The sequence below is a fragment of the Zychaea mexicana genome (assembly GCF_025766255.1).
Source record: "Zychaea mexicana strain RSA 1403 chromosome Unknown BDB00scaffold_16, whole genome shotgun sequence".
In the NCBI taxonomy this organism is placed as follows: Eukaryota; Fungi; Mucoromycota; class Mucoromycetes; order Mucorales; family Lichtheimiaceae; genus Zychaea; species Zychaea mexicana.
Genome location: NW_026516679.1, coordinates 204,500 through 221,945, shown reverse-complemented (window position 1 = coordinate 221,945; position 17,446 = coordinate 204,500). Strand labels below are relative to the sequence as shown.

Genomic DNA, 17,446 nt, shown 5'->3' with positions numbered 1-17,446 from the left:
GCGGGGCAACAAGCGATTTTTCTGCTTGAATTATTTCTAGCCTATCTGGACACAGGGAATGGCCTACTCTTCGACCCAAACGATGTTGGACAGTTTTAGTGATAATTGAGCCATGACTGATTCTTTAATAGGATTACTCGCATTATTCGTAAGGGTATTCCCGTTTCTATGTCCTCCCACACCTATTGAGCAAGCAATTGCCTTCCTTCCAAATATTTTCATCAAGCCATCATATTTTTCTACGGTGCACTCTCTTCTCAGCTCTTTTGCTCGTCAACTTAAGACTCTCTCGTGTATAAACTCTCGCTCTACATAGCACAGTAGGAAAGCGATGATGAGGGCATATATGTGTGTATGAGCAAAGTTTAATTGTTTGTGTATATGCAAAGTAGGTAGCAACGTAGCAGTAGTAAAAGATATAGTATGCATTTTCAAGACAATGTCAAGTACAACAGCTATAGCTTTCTTTTCATTCCCTTATTGGGTTCCTTCAGCACCTTTTCGAAGCTCGGTTAAAAGAGCACGAAGCTTCTCGCGCAATTTGGTCACCATTGCATCTTCTTCGCGATCAGGCATGGGTAACTGATCCAACAAATATTCTGCTTCATCAATTGTACTATTATTATTTTTTTTTGAAAACAAAACCACGCGTTAAAACAGCAGAATAGTAAAGTCGGGTTATTTGAGGCTTACAGTACAACAGGTCCTCTGTTCATCTTTGGTTCTTTTTTATAGTTGCTTGTATATGCGTAAAGAATGCTGGACAAAAACGCGCAAGGGCTCTTCTGTGTCTTTTTTTAATCGGCGGCGGAAGTAAATAATAGTAAAATCATGCGCTTGTCGTGATAGTTGCATGTGGCAACGGCGCGGCCCTCTTTCATTTTTACTTTGGAAGAAGATTCTAGATGTATATATAAGTACTGTTGTGGAGCAGATGGGGTGAAAGCATCCCTCGCCGTCAGAACAGACGACATTCTTTATGGCAACAACATGTCGGTACTTGACTTCATGTATTTAATACATTTTGCCTTGGCTCTCAATAGCCGTAGTAGTATCACGTTAGTACGGATATATCTGAATGACTAGTTGTTGTCAACAGTTTTCCACCAAACGAAGCACCTATCAATAATGCTCACTATATGACAAGTAGAGAGCACCACTTGTATCGAGTTTTAGAAACACTACTCTGTGATATTTACGTTGGTATGACTTGGACGATTTAGCCGTGTATACATATACTCATCCGAGGCTTATGAACCAGGCTAATAATCCGTAGAAACCGCAGCAGTAGTGCAGCAAAAAAGGATCAACTATCAATTTCATTGTTGTTAATCACTACTACTTGAACAACCAAGGATAGCAGAAAACGATTGAATTGAGAAAATAGTTTATTGTTGTCGGTCATTACAAACCCGTCGTGGGTGACAAAGCTTATTCATCATGCTGACGATGGCGTATATGTTTCTCTGACACCACTACGCATCACCAGTTCCCATTCATCCGATCGTTTTATATGGGCTGCTGCAAAATTCAGCAGCATGAAGTGCTTGTGTCACCTTCACTCTTGCAGGTTCGCCAACAAACAATTCACCTGCTTCTATTATTTTCGAAGGGCGCTGCTCTCTCTCTCTCTCTCTCTCTCTTTCGTGTGTGTGTGTGTGTGTGTGTGTGTCTATCTCTCTCTGTCTTTCCAGCAGCCTGTACACTACCCTATATCCCCCTTTTTCTTTTTGTTTCGACTCAACACCATTTCGGAGATCTTTTTTCTACCAAAATATCCATCCAATTGTAATGTATGTAAACTTGTTTTATATTCTTGTCAGTAACCTGGGGCTTGGCGATGGTGGCAACGAGGTGTGTGGCAAGTGATGTTAGTGTGTGAGAAGAGAAAAAGAAAAAGACAACAAAAATAGAGTGAGCGTAAATGTGCGTGGGTGGTAGGGGATTCTCGACAACAAGCGCGTTTTTAGCCTTTGACCGGACTCAATGCATAAATTCTCATTTAGCACTCAAACCACCATTTCTTTTGTTCCGCCTCTTCTCCCATAACACTCAAAGACAGTTTAAATTACCACCATGAGCGAAATAACGGAACATGTCGACATTGATTCAGTCATTGCTAGACTTTTGGAAGGTAACAAGCAAAAAAAAACACCAGGAAGAAGCCTCGAGGGAAAAGTGTTATATGTGGTTTTTCATATTTATTAACAAATTCACACACACACGGTTATTACCCACAGTTCGAGGAACACGGCCGGGAAAACAAGTGCAGCTGGCCGAGCATGAAATACGATACTTGTGTCAAAAGTCAAGGGACATATTTATGGGGTACTTTACACACATTGTAGATTAGTCAAAGACAGCATCTTCTTCTTACTTTCTGTGTTTCGAGAATAGCCAACCGATTCTTCTGGACCTCGAGGCACCCTTGAAAATCTGTGGTAAAACTAGTTGTCTTCCGTGACTTTTAGAAAGAAGCCAAGAGATATACTAAGACGATAGAGGAGTATAGGTGACATCCACGGACAATACTACGATCTACTACGGCTGTTTGAATACGGCAAGTTCCCACCCGAGTCAAACTATCTGTTCATGGGGGATTACGTGGATCGAGGCAAACAATCGCTGGAAACCATCTGCCTGCTGTTAGCATACAAAATCAAATATCCACTCAACTTCTTTATACTCAGAGGAAATCATGAATGTGCAAGTATCAACCGCATCTATGGTTTTTATGACGAATGTGAGTTTATTATGACGGCTTTTGTTGCTGTTGTCAACGGGTGCACTTTTATACGGTGGTGTTCATACCGTGAGCTAGGAAGGCTCACCTCTTTTATGTTATCAAGGCAAACGACGATACAACATTAAGCTCTGGAAAACATTCACGGACTGCTTCAACTGTCTGCCGATCGCTGCCATCATTGACGAAAAAATCCTGACAATGCACGGTGGCCTGTCGCCCGACCTTCAGAGTCTGGAACAGATCCGACGGATTATGCGGCCGACAGACGTACCAGACACCGGACTGTTATGCGACTTGTTATGGTCGGATCCAGAGAAAGACGCGGCAGGCTGGAACGAGAATGATCGTGGGGTCTCGTTTACGTTTGGTGCAGACATTGTCGGCAAGTTTTTACAGAAACACGATCTCGACTTGATTTGTCGTGCACATCAGGTCGTTGAGGACGGATACGAGTTTTTTGCCAAGCGGCAGCTGGTCACATTGTTTTCGGCTCCCAATTATTGTGGCGAGTTTGATAATGCTGGTGCCATGATGACTGTGGATGAGTCTTTACTCTGCTCTTTCCAGGTAATATATCTACATAGTGTACAGTGCACACAAGATTGTTGTGGTCTTTGCTTCTTCTTCTTCTTCTAGGAATGGGGTTTGTTTTACTGATATATATGATATTTTACCAGATTCTGAAGCCGGCAGAAAAGCGGTCTCGTGATGCGTACAATGGTCGTGGACGATATCGAAAGTGATCAAAGTGGTTGTACAAAAAAAAGGCCATCAGGAACGATAATAAATAAAGCCAAAAAGCGACTTTTGAAGCAGCAAAGAGCGGATGGATGCTGGACTGTATGTATAACCTTTGGAAGCTTAGAGGCTTACTCAAACAAAAAGCTGCATGACAGTGGATGAAGTATACAGTTCTATTTCAACGTATCAACTATAGTAGTTGAATAACGCTGATGAAAAAGGCACAATTTGCGTGTTGATTCTGGCTGACTTGGCTTGACTACGTTGCCGAATTAATGACTGCATATCAGCATAAATTACGACCTGTCTACACAAAGCGATGTAAAGAAACCCAGTTCCGTGCACATGACCATGCTTCTTTTAAGCTGCGCGGGTTTTAGGAGCTACAATATAGATATTTTTGATTCGAAAAGTGATCAAAATTCCTTCTTCTTTCGCTCATGAGCATAGACAGTATTAGTATTAGTGAGTATTGAAGCCCATTATTTCTTTAAATCTCGTAAGTCTTGCTTGAAGCTAAACAATGGCAATTTGCGTGTTTGTAGAAAAAGGCTCACGACGATTTAAACCGAAAGGATCTACACAGAAGCGATCAAGAGAAGTTGAGAGCGATCCTCTCTCTCCTAGTACTACTGCTACTACCACTACCGCTTTCGGCAGTGCTATTTCAATTACAACTAACACTACAACCTCATCAAAGTCATCATTGCTGCCTTCATCCAATTTATTACCACGCACATACCCTGCACCATCACCACCATCACCACAACAACAACAACAACAACAACAACAACAACAACAACACGATACAAGCCCAGTTGAAAGAAAACGCTCAGCACCTAACAATGACCAGCCCAATAGCAATTCGCCACACGTTCCCGCAAAAGCGTCAAATTCAACAGCAGGAGCAACTGTAGCCACCAGTTCTACCTTACCATCCTCACCGTCGCCTTTGTCTCAAGTACAACGACGATCGAGCACAGAAACACCACCACTAATATCACCAAGTTTAATTGAATCAACGTTGAACGAATACAAGTTTCCCTCGAAACGACGCATCATAGCATCCCACTCAAAACAAGAGCTGGCTATGTTGGCGCAACCGAAGGAGAGAGAACAAGAAGAACGACGCCGACAACGACAAGAAGAAGATAAGGCAACGAGGGACCCAGGTTTGAAAGAAAGGTAAGAAAGACGATGGATGGAGGGATTCATTGCACAGAAAAACTTAAATTCATGTGTGATTATTTCTAGTTTGCATGCTCCACAAGTCAAGTTGATAAACGATGAAATCATTCTTGACGAATCTTCTTTGTGGATGGACCAAGGTAAAGGCAGAAGCGCTGCTGGTATAGATCGCATAATGCCAGAGGTTGTTGAAGAAGGCGCGTTTGCAAAGATGCAACGTGGACCTAAAAGTATACGGCATTGGTGGTCATCGCAAGAGACTGAACTTTTCTATGACGTAAGTTCTTGGAGATTGTTGGTGGTGGATGCGAAAAGGTGGGAGGTTAAATGCTGGAGGCTGATACCTCTTGTTTTCTATGTATAAGCTACTGCAAGAAGTCGGTGCGGATTTCGATACTATTAGTCAACGAATGCCTGGCAGGACCAGAGACCAAGTAGCTCGAAAATACAAAGACGAGTACAAGAGATACCCATACAAAATAGACAAACTCCTCACAAAGTGAAAGGTTTCGGTGAAGCATGCCGTTTCATATGATATCCAATCATGTACATATTATAACGGTTCAGGAAACAAATGAACATTTTCCTTTCCAATGTTGCAATAACAGCTCAACTTGGCCAAAAGAAGTATCTTTGATTTGAAACGACACGCTGGGGTGTATGATGGAGGAACATCTAAGCCAGGTTGCTCAATTTGTTGTGGGTAGAGCAAACAATGGAAAGCGGTCAAACTGGAGAAAAACACTCCAGAGCAGACGGTATTCCTTAGGAGCGAATGTTTATAGCGCAAGAGGAAAAACGCCCAAAAGTGTGCCACTAAAAGGAGGTCAGGTTGAATGGGTTGTGCCTCAACACAAAAAAAAAAGGAAGACAGGAGAGTAAAAAATTCGCTCGGTGAAACGAATTTCGCAAGGGAAATAAAAAAGGATAGCTCCCCATTGGGTTTTTTTAGACAAAAATAGCGTAATCGGCGCGACAGCGACAACAGCATAATATTTACATCATAACAAGTTGTTTGCAGAAGAAGAAGGAAAAGAAAAGGCGTCTGCTGCTGCACATGTATCACTGATATCACTGCTACTGCTGCTCGTGCTGGACGTAGAGGAAGAGGACGGTGAGTGTGCTGTTGTTGGTGGTGGTGGCAGCATCGTTTCTACTTGTTGTGATGGTAACGATGATGGTAACGATGCCGTTGCTGTTGCTGGGTGACCAAGCTGTGCACGCATGGCCTCATTCTCTTGTTGTATAGACTGAATATAACTGATGGCCTGGCGCAGAATTTCTGCTCGATGACATTTTTCTGGTTCCGAGAACACGGTCTGTGGCATCGCTTGGGCGAGTTGGTTGATTAGCCCATTCTGTTATGTCATCAAAAAAAGAAAGAAAGAAGGCGCATAAGTAAAATTAACAACAACTACAGCGATTAGCCTTGAAGAAAGAGAAGGATACGTTACCAGCATATCTCTTCTTCGACGTTCAACACGATTGTGGGTTTCTCTTCGTTGCTTCATTCGATCCAGGATGATGTCTTTGTCCAGACATGACTTATTTAGGATGTTTACACCATTGACCACGAGTTTGCCCTGAGTTTTTTCCTGGTTCAGCCTCCGAGCCATCGTGTCTGGGTTGTGTATCTTGAGTCGCTGCTGTAACGGGTAGCTTGAGCGGCGTTCAGTGATTGTGGCTGTCTTTTGTTGATTCATAGCGTCGGTTTTTTTGTGTGGTGGTGGTGGTGGTGATGATGACGATAATTATGTGAAAAACGATCTGGTCTTTCCAAGTGCACGTAGTACGTCAGAAGAAAAAGATAGAGGAGGGTAAGAGGAGAGAGAAGAAAGGAAGAAAAAAAAAAGGAACAGGGATTGGGTGTGGGTGAGCTGGCTGGCTTGCTGGGCTTGCTAGCTGGCTGTAATTCTTGGCAATGTGGTCAAATCTGGGCTTTCCTTTATATATCAGGCCAACAGCAAAATGAGCGCACAGGAAATGCCTCAACCGTCCGTTAACCACCACCACAGGGAGTTTGATTCCAAATTCCGATCGTCCTACGGTGTAGAGCACACAATTTGCGCACAACCGCTTCTTTATTTTGATCTCTCTCTCCCCCACCCCCTCCTCCTTCTTGTCCTTGAGCTAGTCGCAAAAGATAGTAATTACCTCGATCTTCCCTGTGCTACTACTAACTCAGTAATAATAACTACTACAATACCAAGGGCCCTCTCTCTCCTCCTGCTCCTCCAATAACTGGCTACACAAAAGAATAACAAGCAGAAAAAGGTCATCAGATCCGGTGGTCCCCACATATTAGTAGCCTTATTAAGGGTCCTGCTGTATCATTTGTTTCATTCCCTATTGAACCATATTTGTGACAGAAAAACAGCAGAAATGCACAGCCAATTTACCCACGTTTGTTCGTCGTCTTTATTTGATTGATAAGGAGTGGGGAGGGACTCGGTCTGAAACCAACTGAGACATTTTTTTACGTTGGAAATCGCCGCATGTTAGTTTTTCATCAACCATTCGTCGTCATCGCCGTATGATATCAACACACGCACACAAACTTACACGGATTTTTTTATTTGACGTAGTACGAAAAATAGCAATGCCCTGCTTTTTTTTTTTTATTAACTCGATTACACAAGAAAATGCCTCAACACCCAGCAATAGTGCATTTTTCGGAGAGAGAGAGAGAGAGAGGCAGGGCACTTGTGTACTTTGAGAGCAATTAAAAGACAATGAGAGCAGATCCTTTTCGTTTTCATATCGGACTCTCTTTGAGAGGACCTCTTGGTGTGAGATTCATGGTCTTCTTGCCATCGACTTCGCAGCACCGTATACTTTGGATGATGCTTACAAAACGCTTACCCTTACATTTGTTACATCACATGGCAATGTTTTTTCTTCTTTTTGATCGACGCATATTCGGCGAAAAAGAATCCTTCCCAATCAAGACTGCCTGCGTGAGAATTGCCACTAAAGAGGAGAGCACATACATTATTACATCTCCCTCTTTCTCACTCTTTTCAATAAGTCCTGTGCTTTTGACATTGGGCCGGCGTTTTCTTTGTTTATGTGAATTGTACCCCGTCTCTCATTGACTAATAATAGCGCTTCTATAGAAGAGGGAAAAAAATAACGCAAAGATAAGAGATGGAAACAGAAAAAAGTGCCGCATCCACTGCATCAGAGTGGTGTAAATAACGGGTGAGGGCTTTTTTTCTGCAATTTGCTCAATTCAAGTAATCCATCGACACGTGTGATCCCAAAAAAAGGAATTAGCTTTTCCGTATCTGCCGGTCTGTGTGCCACAAGTGGAGATGTTAGACGAACAAGGAAAAGCTGATGATGGCGGCAACAACAACAACAACAACAACAACAACAACAACAGCCACACACTATATGATGTAAACGCACATTTCAAGTAAAACATGGGCTAACTTTAATTTGCTCTGATCCAAGGTCATCCATCATCCGTCTGCTTCCACCTGTCGTTGACATCTATCCAGTCGATTGGGCAACAAGAACAGCTTCTCGGTCAGTTGATGTCTCCTTTTTTGCCCGACATTGTATTATCATTTTACAGTAACATCTCGACACTGTAACACTCGCCCTAGAGCGTCTTCACTAGATATCCTCTTTTGACGCGTTTGAAAGCAACCAAAGCCGCTTTGAGTACAAAGCAGTGCATAGCATGAAGATAGGTCAAAGTGTCACATTACGTTTAATTGACTATAGCCTTTTTCTGTGTTTATTCCTTGAAATAATATAAGTTATCAAGAAATAGTTATTTGTGTGTTGGGTCTTAGTATATTGGTTACGAGAGATAGTGGCGCGTATTGATATCGTAGCGCCTGGTGATTCACAGGTGAGAGCATGACGGGGGCAATACTATGTTACTTATTCAAGATACTTCTTGTGATCTGTGAGTTCTCCAAGTGAAAATGCCTCAAAGAAAACCCGCATCCATTTCACTATTTAGAAACTTCTTTTTGTTGTTTTTTGATATTAAAGGCATAATATAGAGACTGTGGACCTCTTGTGACCGCATGTGGTCCATAGTAAAAGCTACATGGTCTGGCATTATTCTACAATAACACTCGAAGGTGAGCATTGACAGAATATTAGTTGAATGATTTTCTGCACCAGCTATTTTTCTTATTCTCCTTACTTTCACATGAAACAACATAAAATAGCAGCTTTGTTACGTATACCACGAGCTGGATTCTTATATTTGTGTTTTTCTATACCATCTAGGTCCTTCTTAACATGAGATAGACCGACTTCTATGTTGAGGCAACTGGGAATTTATATGTTTCATAATGCCTACAATTTGACCGATATCAGGCAAGGATCGCTCCATCTGTTTTTCAAACGCGCACCCAAGTAATGACTCGCACCCCCTAGGATGCATTAAAGACTTGGGCACGATATCTCGGTTCTACAGCTAAAAGATTAAAGTGGCATTCGTCGCTGCGTAAACTGGGATCGACATCCGAAAGATACAAATTACCGTTTATAGCTACCGTTTGTAGCCTTTCGGACACCTAAAACGACCTTCTTCCAAGGCCCTGTGAGGTCTCAGAAGGTCCCGACGGCAATCTGAGAACTAGGGTGGTATCCACCTGCTGCAAGTCCAGCTGCGTCGTCGTCCATTCTCACCTCGCTCACTGGGAACTTGTATCCTCTTCCTATGACCAGCACCAACGACAACCTCGTTTTCCTATTGTTCTTTCTGTTGGCCATCGGTATAACCAATTGCGTCTCGAAAGTACAGATGGGGATGTATTTTCTGTTTGTCCCTTCTGCTGTTTAACGGATGAGTTCTTGAATGCGCTCATATGTTAACAGGATGCCTTTACTTCTAAAGTCAACCAACAACAAAATTTCATTGAAAGGTACTATTACTGACTTGCATATTAGTTACTGGCCTAATCGCTAGCGATACTTCCTACTTGAATCTAGGATCCACTTACCATGACTCACGAAGCCGCTATTCATTAATGATTTCATCTCTTGTGTATAGCACAGATCATTCAAGGTGAACGGCTACGAGTAAATACTATTTGTATCAACAATTACAGACACTAGCTTCTTTTTCTTTGACGGTCGTTTAGTGCTGAGTGTTAGCGTTCATGTTCTGTTATATAATGAGTAATTACAGACTTGTTCCAATAATTTTTGCTTTATACGGTTTTTCCTTTGGGGTTATTAAAATAGTGATTTTTTAACATAAGGAAAAGAGTGTAATATAAACGTACAGTACCGCACACTACAATTTTTCTTTGTGGCGTTTGTTATGGCATCTAATGATCGGATCTCGGTCGCGGCAGCTTTATAATGACGACGCATACTTTGATTTTTTTACTTTTATACACAAAAGGGAGATGATACACGCAATTATGGGGCGAAAAAATTTTTCTACTCTGTAAAACGGAAAGAGCGAACGAGAGTAATGGGATTACAGTTCAAATTGTAGCTAAAAAGCTGGTTACTTATCCAATTGCGTTTTGAAAAAATTAAAAATCCTTCATACTACTGCTTTATAGGAGCGACCATACTGTTTCATGTGCTTTTTCTCTGTCGCTAGGTCTAAAGTATTTCGGCGTTTCATACTTCTCATGCATCTACCAACCAAGAAAGTGAATAGGGAATCTATATCTTATATCAAAATAAGTCATGAGGTATATATACAGGTATATGACACCGTTTATAATGATTCTCAGATTGTCCTACAGAGAATAATAGCCCTTGTGGCGGCCATATGATCTTTGATTCTCAAAGCAAGGAACTTTTCACGATAACAATTAAGAACAATAAATATACTACAACTCATTTTAATCTCATGTCTTTGCTCTATATACAGTGGTAGTAGCCACTATAAGTTGACATGTTCACTAGACTTGCGTACAGAGATATTGTATACAGTGAATAGGTCGTATACTCACTTAATAGAGTGTTCGAACCCTCTAAGGATATGGAAAGATAGCCACTGGACGATACTTGACTTCCAGCAAAACGACAACGACGACAGAAGACGATGACAACAAGCTCCGCTAACCAACATATAAGTAAGCCAGACATACGAAACGATCAAACGAGTGATTAGGTTAGCGCGTCAAACTGCTATCTGAAACAATTCGAGGTTTTGAGTTCGAAGCCGGTGTTTGGTAGTATCATCTCTACTTTTACACTGAAACTTCCTCTGTTTTTTGTTGCCTCATTTTTTTTCCTCTCTTGAGATATCTTTACTTAATCAATGTATCACACCTTTCTTTCATACATCACTGATGTTGCATTAGTGAATTTTTATCGATAGGGTTGTTGTTTAAATGTGATACCATACCTGATTAAAATTAAATTCATTTTGGGCAATGATGATGACATGTGCTTTTTGATCACTATAGATTTTGAGACGATTATTTTAAATGCAAAAGAAGACCGGCACATTGTTAGCTCAAGCCATCCCTTCTTTCGTATGTATTTTATACAGGAAAACGGTAAAAGATCACCGCTTGTTTTCAATATTCTCTCTCTTTGATTATGGTATCTCATAAAAAGTGATTGACAGCTACTAGCTTTACAAAGTTCGATAAGTTATATAATGACATACTGGCGATGTGCAAGAAAGTAGCAGGCTGGGATAATTTATATTTTTTTTGAGTGATTGCATTCAATGCATCCTTATGTGTTATACTTAGATTTTACTCAAAGTCTTTCTCTTCTCCCCCCTCTTACCACGATAGCTGTAGACACCCTTTAATCAAAACTGTGATATTGGTATAAATTACGGATCAATGTGAGGATTTGTTCTTCCTGTCACCTGCTAAATTCAAAGATTGGTTGACAGAAGGTTGAAGAGCTTCTCAAGATGAGTTTCAGTTTTTAGGTACATTGACTAGTATATTTTTGTTTTTTGGGAAAAAAAACAGCTAATAATTGAAGATCCATAAACATGTCATTGCAGTTGACGAAAGTGCGTGAAATATGATAGGTACACATACATTTTCATTGTTTCGTACTATTCTGCTTACATAGACCTTCGTTTATTGAATTTGTCTTACATCATCTCAATCAAAAATTCTGGTACAATTCTAAGCTCTGAACAAGTACAACCACGTTTCTCTAATTAATGTCGAATATGCGTCTCCTTTAAAAAAGTCCGGCTTTGTTCCTGGTTGACTGGGATGTTATATGTTATGGCTGTAGGCGATAAACCAATGAGCGGTGTCATTCAGATCGAGCTATTTTCATCTGTCAATACTATTTTCGCGTTTCTGCTATTTGTACATTTGTTGCATATAACCAGTCTCGATATTATTACCGTAATTAGCATGTGTGGTTTTGAAAAAGAATTGCTCTATATACCTCTTATGCAGTACTGTATGCAGACGATACTGCAGGACTATGCAGTATTTTGAGATGCTTCTCTTTTTGCCATAGGTATTCACGTGATACTATAATAGCAGACGGGTCTGTTAACAAACGAGAGAAAAGAAGAAACATAATGATTCTATCGGGATAATATACTGACAGCCATGTGCTTTTATAATATCGAGTACAATTCGTTAGATAAATGGAAGCTTAGTGTATCTGAATAGCTACTACATGATTTCACCAGTTCATCACTCTCTATCGCAACGCGCGAGGCACGAGAGAGCCGGATACTTGGACAAGATCCGAATCAAGTCGCGCTCTTCATTTTTTTTGTCTCATACAGTTACTCCTTATATCTGATCTTCACCATTCACGCAAAGAGAAAAAATGAACGCGAAAATCGTGTATAGCTTGTGTGATTTTGCCTCCCTTGTTTTGCGGGAGAAGTAAGTGCCGATGTACACTTGACGCGTATAGGATAGTGTAGTGAAAGAGAAGAGAAAAACACGTACACGTAATTGATCTAAATGATGAAAAAGACGTGATTGTGAATACGAGAACACTCTCTATCATATACCTGCCTATAGCTGGTCATGATTCTGCTGCGTATTAGCTTAGTCTACAGAACAACAAATTATAAAGACAATGAACCACACCGATAGTTCACGCATGCACTTAGAATGACTTTTGACCCCATACATCGTAACAAAAAACAATAAGCCCAAACAGTAAGTTTTTCTTTTCTTTGCAATTTGTTATATATTTGTTAAGCCAGATAGAAAAAAAAAGAGTAAAGAGCTAGGAGCTATATACAGAAGAAGTACTAAAGAGAATGCACAGTAGCATTTGTGTTATGTGTGGAATATAGGAAGAGAGTTTTGGATTTGGAATTGAAAGATGCAAATTACAGATAACGTAAAAGAGGAGAATATGTGTTTGTGTTTGTGGAAGTAGGAGGTTGTTGTGGAAAAGATGTGACGATGGGTTATGGATGCGCTTAACCGCCGAAACCGTAGAGGGTGCGGCCCTGGCGCTTGAGAGCGTAGACGACATCGAGGGAGGTGACGGTCTTTCTCTTGGCGTGTTCAGTGTAGGTGACGGCATCACGGATGACGTTTTCCAAAAAGACCTTCAAGACACCACGGGTTTCTTCGTAGATGAGACCAGAGATACGCTTGACACCACCACGGCGAGCGAGACGACGAATAGCAGGCTTGGTAATACCTTGGATGTTATCACGCAGAATCTTGCGGTGACGCTTGGCACCACCCTTTCCGAGACCTTTACCACCTTTGCCGCGACCAGTCATTGTTGTAGTAGATAAGAGAGAGTTTTGAAAGAAGGAAGAATTGAGGAAAGAAGAAAAAAAAATCACAAGGACGATCCGTGCAGCTGTTTGCTTTTATACATTTTCGGGTTACGCGGGTTTCTCTGTCGGACACTGAAATCAGAAAAAAAAATTCGCGGAACACGTACCGCGAAAAAAAAAAGTGCGTAAAGTAAAAAAAATTAGCGCGTGTGTGTTCCTGCATTATACCAATTGTCTTTACTTCATTTTTTCCTGAAATCAATGATACTTTTGTAAGACATACTATACGGCACTATCATAGTACATGCAATGAGCAGAGCATATCCAAGAGCCTTTTCTAATTTTAAAAAATAATATGTTGTAATGATCCATTACAAGCAACCGTTGCTTATAAACATACCACACGAACCGTTTTTTTTTTACTTTACTGGTTTTTTTTTCAATGCGAGTACACGTCGCGGTAACGCGAGCTAATAGAAAAAATTATTCGCGAACAAAAAAAAGCAAGTGTGCGGAGTCTATGTGTAACAACAACATAAAGAAAAAAAAAATCAATATAAAAGCAGCAGCTGGCAAACCAAATAACTTGTTCCGGAATTCCCCCCTTTATATCACAACCCTTTTTCATCATAAACAATGGCTCGTACCAAGCAAACCGCCCGCAAGTCCACTGGTGGCAAGGCCCCCCGTAAGCAGTTGGCTACCAAGGCCGCCCGCAAGTCTGCTCCCTCCACCGGTGGCGTCAAGAAGCCCCATCGTTACAGACCCGGTACCGTCGCTCTCCGTGAAATCCGTCGTTACCAAAAGTCCACCGAGCTCTTGATCCGCAAGCTCCCCTTCCAGCGTCTTGTCCGTGAAATCGCCCAGGACTTCAAGACCGACTTGCGTTTCCAGTCCTCTGCCATCGGTGCCCTTCAGGAAGCCTCTGAAGCTTACCTCGTCTCCTTGTTCGAAGATACCAACTTGGCTGCCATCCACGCCAAGCGTGTCACCATCCAGCCCAAGGATATCCAGTTGGCTCGTCGTCTCCGTGGTGAGCGTTCGTAAACTCATTCACTCACCTGCTTTTCCATCTTTTACCATCGACTATTTCTGCCCCTGTTTCTCTCACTCTCAGTCTCACACGTAATCCTACCGTACATCTTTTTACCAAATTAACAAATCACCCTTCACAACCACACAATCAACGTATATTCTCTCTGTCATCATTTCTCCTTTTGTCGCATATAAAAATAATATTCGGCGGATTATCTTTCGTAACATCATATTGCCAGAATTGTAAATAAAAACATGGCCGTCGTTGCTTTTGAAAAAAAAACAATACATATAATACGTGTCTTTCATTTCTATTCTTCTTTGGAAGTATTGATTGGTGGGAGCTCCTTTGACAATATCAGTGCTCAAGATGACGTATCTTCAACATGCATGTACTACTTGCTTTGGTTTCTAGCTTTCATAATGTGGAACGTCAGCATGCATGTATGTCCCCGTGCAGAATAAACAGTGCTTGGACAACTTTATGTATGCATGCGCTCACATTGGCAAGTGCATACTTTTGTATTTACACCGCTTATACGTCGGCAGGCAAAAATCAGTACTATATGCTGCTCTAATAATGTAAACATTGATATTACCATGACAGCAGAATAATGTATTATCCTAGCAACAAATCAATGTCAGCAATCCATAGAACCGCCATGATATCGTCATAGCAATCTGGTTCCCATGGCACTTGTAAACATGGTGAGAAATTTGATGTCAAAAAGCAGTTGCGGCACAAATGGAACAGTTGCTACAATAAGTTTTTTTACTATTTCTGAAGTGTGAAGGCGACACGGGTTACAAAGAAAACCAAGCGTGCAGAGTGGAACGCGCAGCGGGGTGGGAGAGAAAACACGCGAAAGTTTTTTTCTATTACTTTTACCACCGCACATGAATTTTTTATTGCCAAGCGCCGCGAACACGCTTTCGCGTTTCAAGGGCGAAAAAAAAAGCGTGGTAGAGTAAAAGGGAGAGAAGTTTTGATACCGAAACGCCGAAAAAGAAAGGGAGTGTGTGCCGCGTGCGGCAAGATCGAGTTAATTGAGTTTCACAAAGATGATGCGCTGTGCAACACCAAAAAACAACACCCTACTGAACATTCTGGATCGACGGAGTCAACTGACTCGTCATAAAACAAGGTTATACACACAGGATGGAGTCTTATGTTCTGACAGATCGAATATGCTTATGCTCGCAGGCACCTTCACGAGACTCTACAGCGGCAGCGGCAAGTGGCGCTGTTGGAGAGCATGAACACCGTCATTTCCAGATACCACAGATTGGTAGGCCTATATTCGGACATGTGTAGACTGTTATGATAGATTTGCTGTATAATAGAGAGAGACATCATTTCGACTGTGCTCAATTATAGTCAGAGGCATTGTAATACAGCTAAATACATAGATAATGCTATTTACCACACTAGATTGTTTTTTTTCCAAATGAGAATGAGGCGTTTTTTATTATTAAGAGATGGTTTGGTTTGGTATATATACAAATCAAAGGTTACAGGCTCAAGCCCGATAAAGGGAAAAAAAGAGGTGAGGTTTGGGCGATCTGATTGTTGGTTGTTGATTGATTGATTGGAAAAAAAGACCAAATTCTTGATTTTTTTGCGGATGTTTTGTACATATGGAGGAACAAATTGTTGTTGTAATAAGAAAATGACGACGATAGAAAAATGGATGACAAGAGGTAACAGAGAAAGAAAATAAACGACAAAGACATTTAAAGTTCCTGGGAAGCACCGGCCTTCTTGGACTTGGTGGGCAACAAGGAAGCGTGGATGTTGGGCAAGACACCACCTTGGGCAATGGTGACGTGGCCGAGCAACTTGTTCAATTCTTCATCGTTACGGATGGCCAACTGCAAGTGACGGGGGATGATACGGGACTTCTTGTTGTCGCGGGCAGCGTTACCAGCCAACTCGAGGATTTCGGCAGTCAAGTATTCGAGGACGGCAGCCAAGTAGACGGGGGCACCAGCACCGACACGCTGGGCATAGTTGCCACGGCGCAAGAGACGGTGGATACGGCCAACGGGGAATTGAAGACCGGCCTTGGCGGAACGGGTTTGCGACTTGGTGCCAGCAGCGGATTTGCCTCCAGATTTGCCTCCAGACATGATGATGAGATATGAGAGTGGTTGAGAGAACTTGTAAAAAAAAAAGACGGTGGGAGAACTTTTTGTAGTGGGCCTACTCTGCCTGTCCTTTTATATTGCCAGAAACCGAGAAAATTTGGGATTCCGCGATTGGAAGCCCTTTAATTTTTTTTTCTTTGCACTTGTCGCAACGCGTGAGACCCCATGGTATTTTTTACTTTTTTCAAAAAAAATATTTTTATTACGTAAATCAGCTCTCAACGTGCTGATTCGGCGTGATTTCGTGTTTGTTTCGTGTTTTCACGCCTTGTTGTTGCTGTTTTGCTATAGGCCCATCACAAACCGTTGGCCTTGTCGACTGAAGAGTTTCAAAGTGCGACGCGTCATTCCACGCGCGTGTCCTAGTTTCTTTTTTCGCAAAAAGAAAAAAAAAAAACTCTCTCGCAGGGAGGGAAGCGGAAGTTTAAACACGAATATAAAAAGGAGCCCAGCGTAAAAGGCTGACCGTTTGTACCCCCATATTTTCTTTTCTTCGTTCATAACACAACAACTTTTTTCTTAAAAATGGCTCCCAAGACTGACAAGCCCGCTGCCGGCAAGGCCCCTGCCAAGACCACCGAAAAGAAGGTCAAGGGTGGTGACAAGAAGCGCAAGGTCTCCCGCAAGGAAACCTACTCGTCCTACATTTACCGTGTCTTGAAGCAGGTCCACCCCGACACTGGTATTTCCAACAAGGCCATGTCCATTCTCAACTCGTTCGTCAATGACATTTTCGAGCGTATTGCCTCCGAGGCCTCCAAGTTGGCTGCTTACAACAAGCGCTCGACCATCTCGTCGCGTGAGATCCAGACTGCCGTTCGCTTGATCTTGCCTGGTGAATTGGCCAAGCACGCCGTCTCCGAAGGCACCAAGGCCGTCACCAAGTACACCAGCTCCAAATAAATTAG

The 17,446-nt window shown here is 41.8% G+C and overlaps 8 protein-coding genes across 8 annotated transcripts; 4 read left to right on the top strand and 4 right to left on the bottom strand.

Annotated features, from left to right (window-relative positions):
* Positions 1-65: 65 nt before the first annotated feature.
* Positions 66-836, bottom strand: BDB00DRAFT_953387 (uncharacterized protein). The gene is made up of 2 exons (XM_053129620.1): positions 694-836; positions 66-616 (listed from the first exon to the last, which is right to left on the bottom strand). The coding sequence occupies exons 1-2, from the start codon at positions 714-716 to the stop codon at positions 478-480; spliced, it is 162 nt and encodes a 53-aa protein (XP_052982364.1). The 5' UTR covers positions 717-836; the 3' UTR covers positions 66-477.
* A 1,240-nt stretch (positions 837-2,076) lies between these two features.
* On the top strand, positions 2,077-3,526 carry BDB00DRAFT_953383 (uncharacterized protein; the record flags this gene model as incomplete). Its single annotated transcript, XM_053129619.1, has 6 exons — positions 2,077-2,134; positions 2,241-2,328; positions 2,398-2,441; positions 2,513-2,743; positions 2,850-3,313; positions 3,424-3,526. 6 exons carry the CDS (start codon positions 2,077-2,079, stop codon positions 3,487-3,489), a joined length of 951 nt encoding a protein of 316 aa, XP_052982448.1. The 3' UTR covers positions 3,490-3,526.
* A 484-nt stretch (positions 3,527-4,010) lies between these two features.
* Positions 4,011-5,178, top strand: BDB00DRAFT_869728 (uncharacterized protein; the record flags this gene model as incomplete). Its single annotated transcript, XM_053126631.1, has 3 exons — positions 4,011-4,672; positions 4,742-4,952; positions 5,041-5,178. The coding sequence occupies 3 exons, from the start codon at positions 4,011-4,013 to the stop codon at positions 5,176-5,178; spliced, it is 1,011 nt and encodes a 336-aa protein (XP_052982363.1).
* A 498-nt stretch (positions 5,179-5,676) lies between these two features.
* On the bottom strand, positions 5,677-6,378 carry BDB00DRAFT_869727 (uncharacterized protein; the record flags this gene model as incomplete). Its single annotated transcript, XM_053126630.1, has 2 exons — positions 5,677-6,033; positions 6,130-6,378. 2 exons carry the CDS (start codon positions 6,376-6,378, stop codon positions 5,677-5,679), a joined length of 606 nt encoding a protein of 201 aa, XP_052982362.1.
* A 6,665-nt stretch (positions 6,379-13,043) lies between these two features.
* On the bottom strand, positions 13,044-13,804 carry BDB00DRAFT_953381 (histone-fold-containing protein; the record flags this gene model as incomplete). The annotated part of the gene is made up of 3 exons (XM_053129618.1): positions 13,765-13,804; positions 13,639-13,687; positions 13,044-13,487 (listed from the first exon to the last, which is right to left on the bottom strand). Exon 3 carries the CDS (start codon positions 13,353-13,355, stop codon positions 13,044-13,046), a length of 312 nt encoding a protein of 103 aa, XP_052982361.1. The 5' UTR covers positions 13,356-13,487; positions 13,639-13,687; positions 13,765-13,804.
* Positions 13,805-13,956: 152 nt separating this feature from the next.
* On the top strand, positions 13,957-14,403 carry BDB00DRAFT_810455 (histone H3; the record flags this gene model as incomplete). The annotated part of the gene is made up of 1 exon (XM_053122546.1): positions 13,957-14,403. The coding sequence occupies exon 1, from the start codon at positions 13,992-13,994 to the stop codon at positions 14,400-14,402; it is 411 nt and encodes a 136-aa protein (XP_052982360.1). The 5' UTR covers positions 13,957-13,991.
* Positions 14,404-15,788: 1,385 nt separating this feature from the next.
* Positions 15,789-16,528, bottom strand: BDB00DRAFT_810453 (histone H2A). The gene has a single exon (XM_053122545.1). It carries the CDS (start codon positions 16,518-16,520, stop codon positions 16,125-16,127), a length of 396 nt encoding a protein of 131 aa, XP_052982359.1. The 5' UTR covers positions 16,521-16,528; the 3' UTR covers positions 15,789-16,124.
* Positions 16,529-17,063: 535 nt separating this feature from the next.
* On the top strand, positions 17,064-17,441 carry BDB00DRAFT_759074 (histone-fold-containing protein; the record flags this gene model as incomplete). Its single annotated transcript, XM_053119099.1, has 1 exon — positions 17,064-17,441. The coding sequence occupies one exon, from the start codon at positions 17,064-17,066 to the stop codon at positions 17,439-17,441; it is 378 nt and encodes a 125-aa protein (XP_052982358.1).
* Positions 17,442-17,446: the final 5 nt, after the last annotated feature.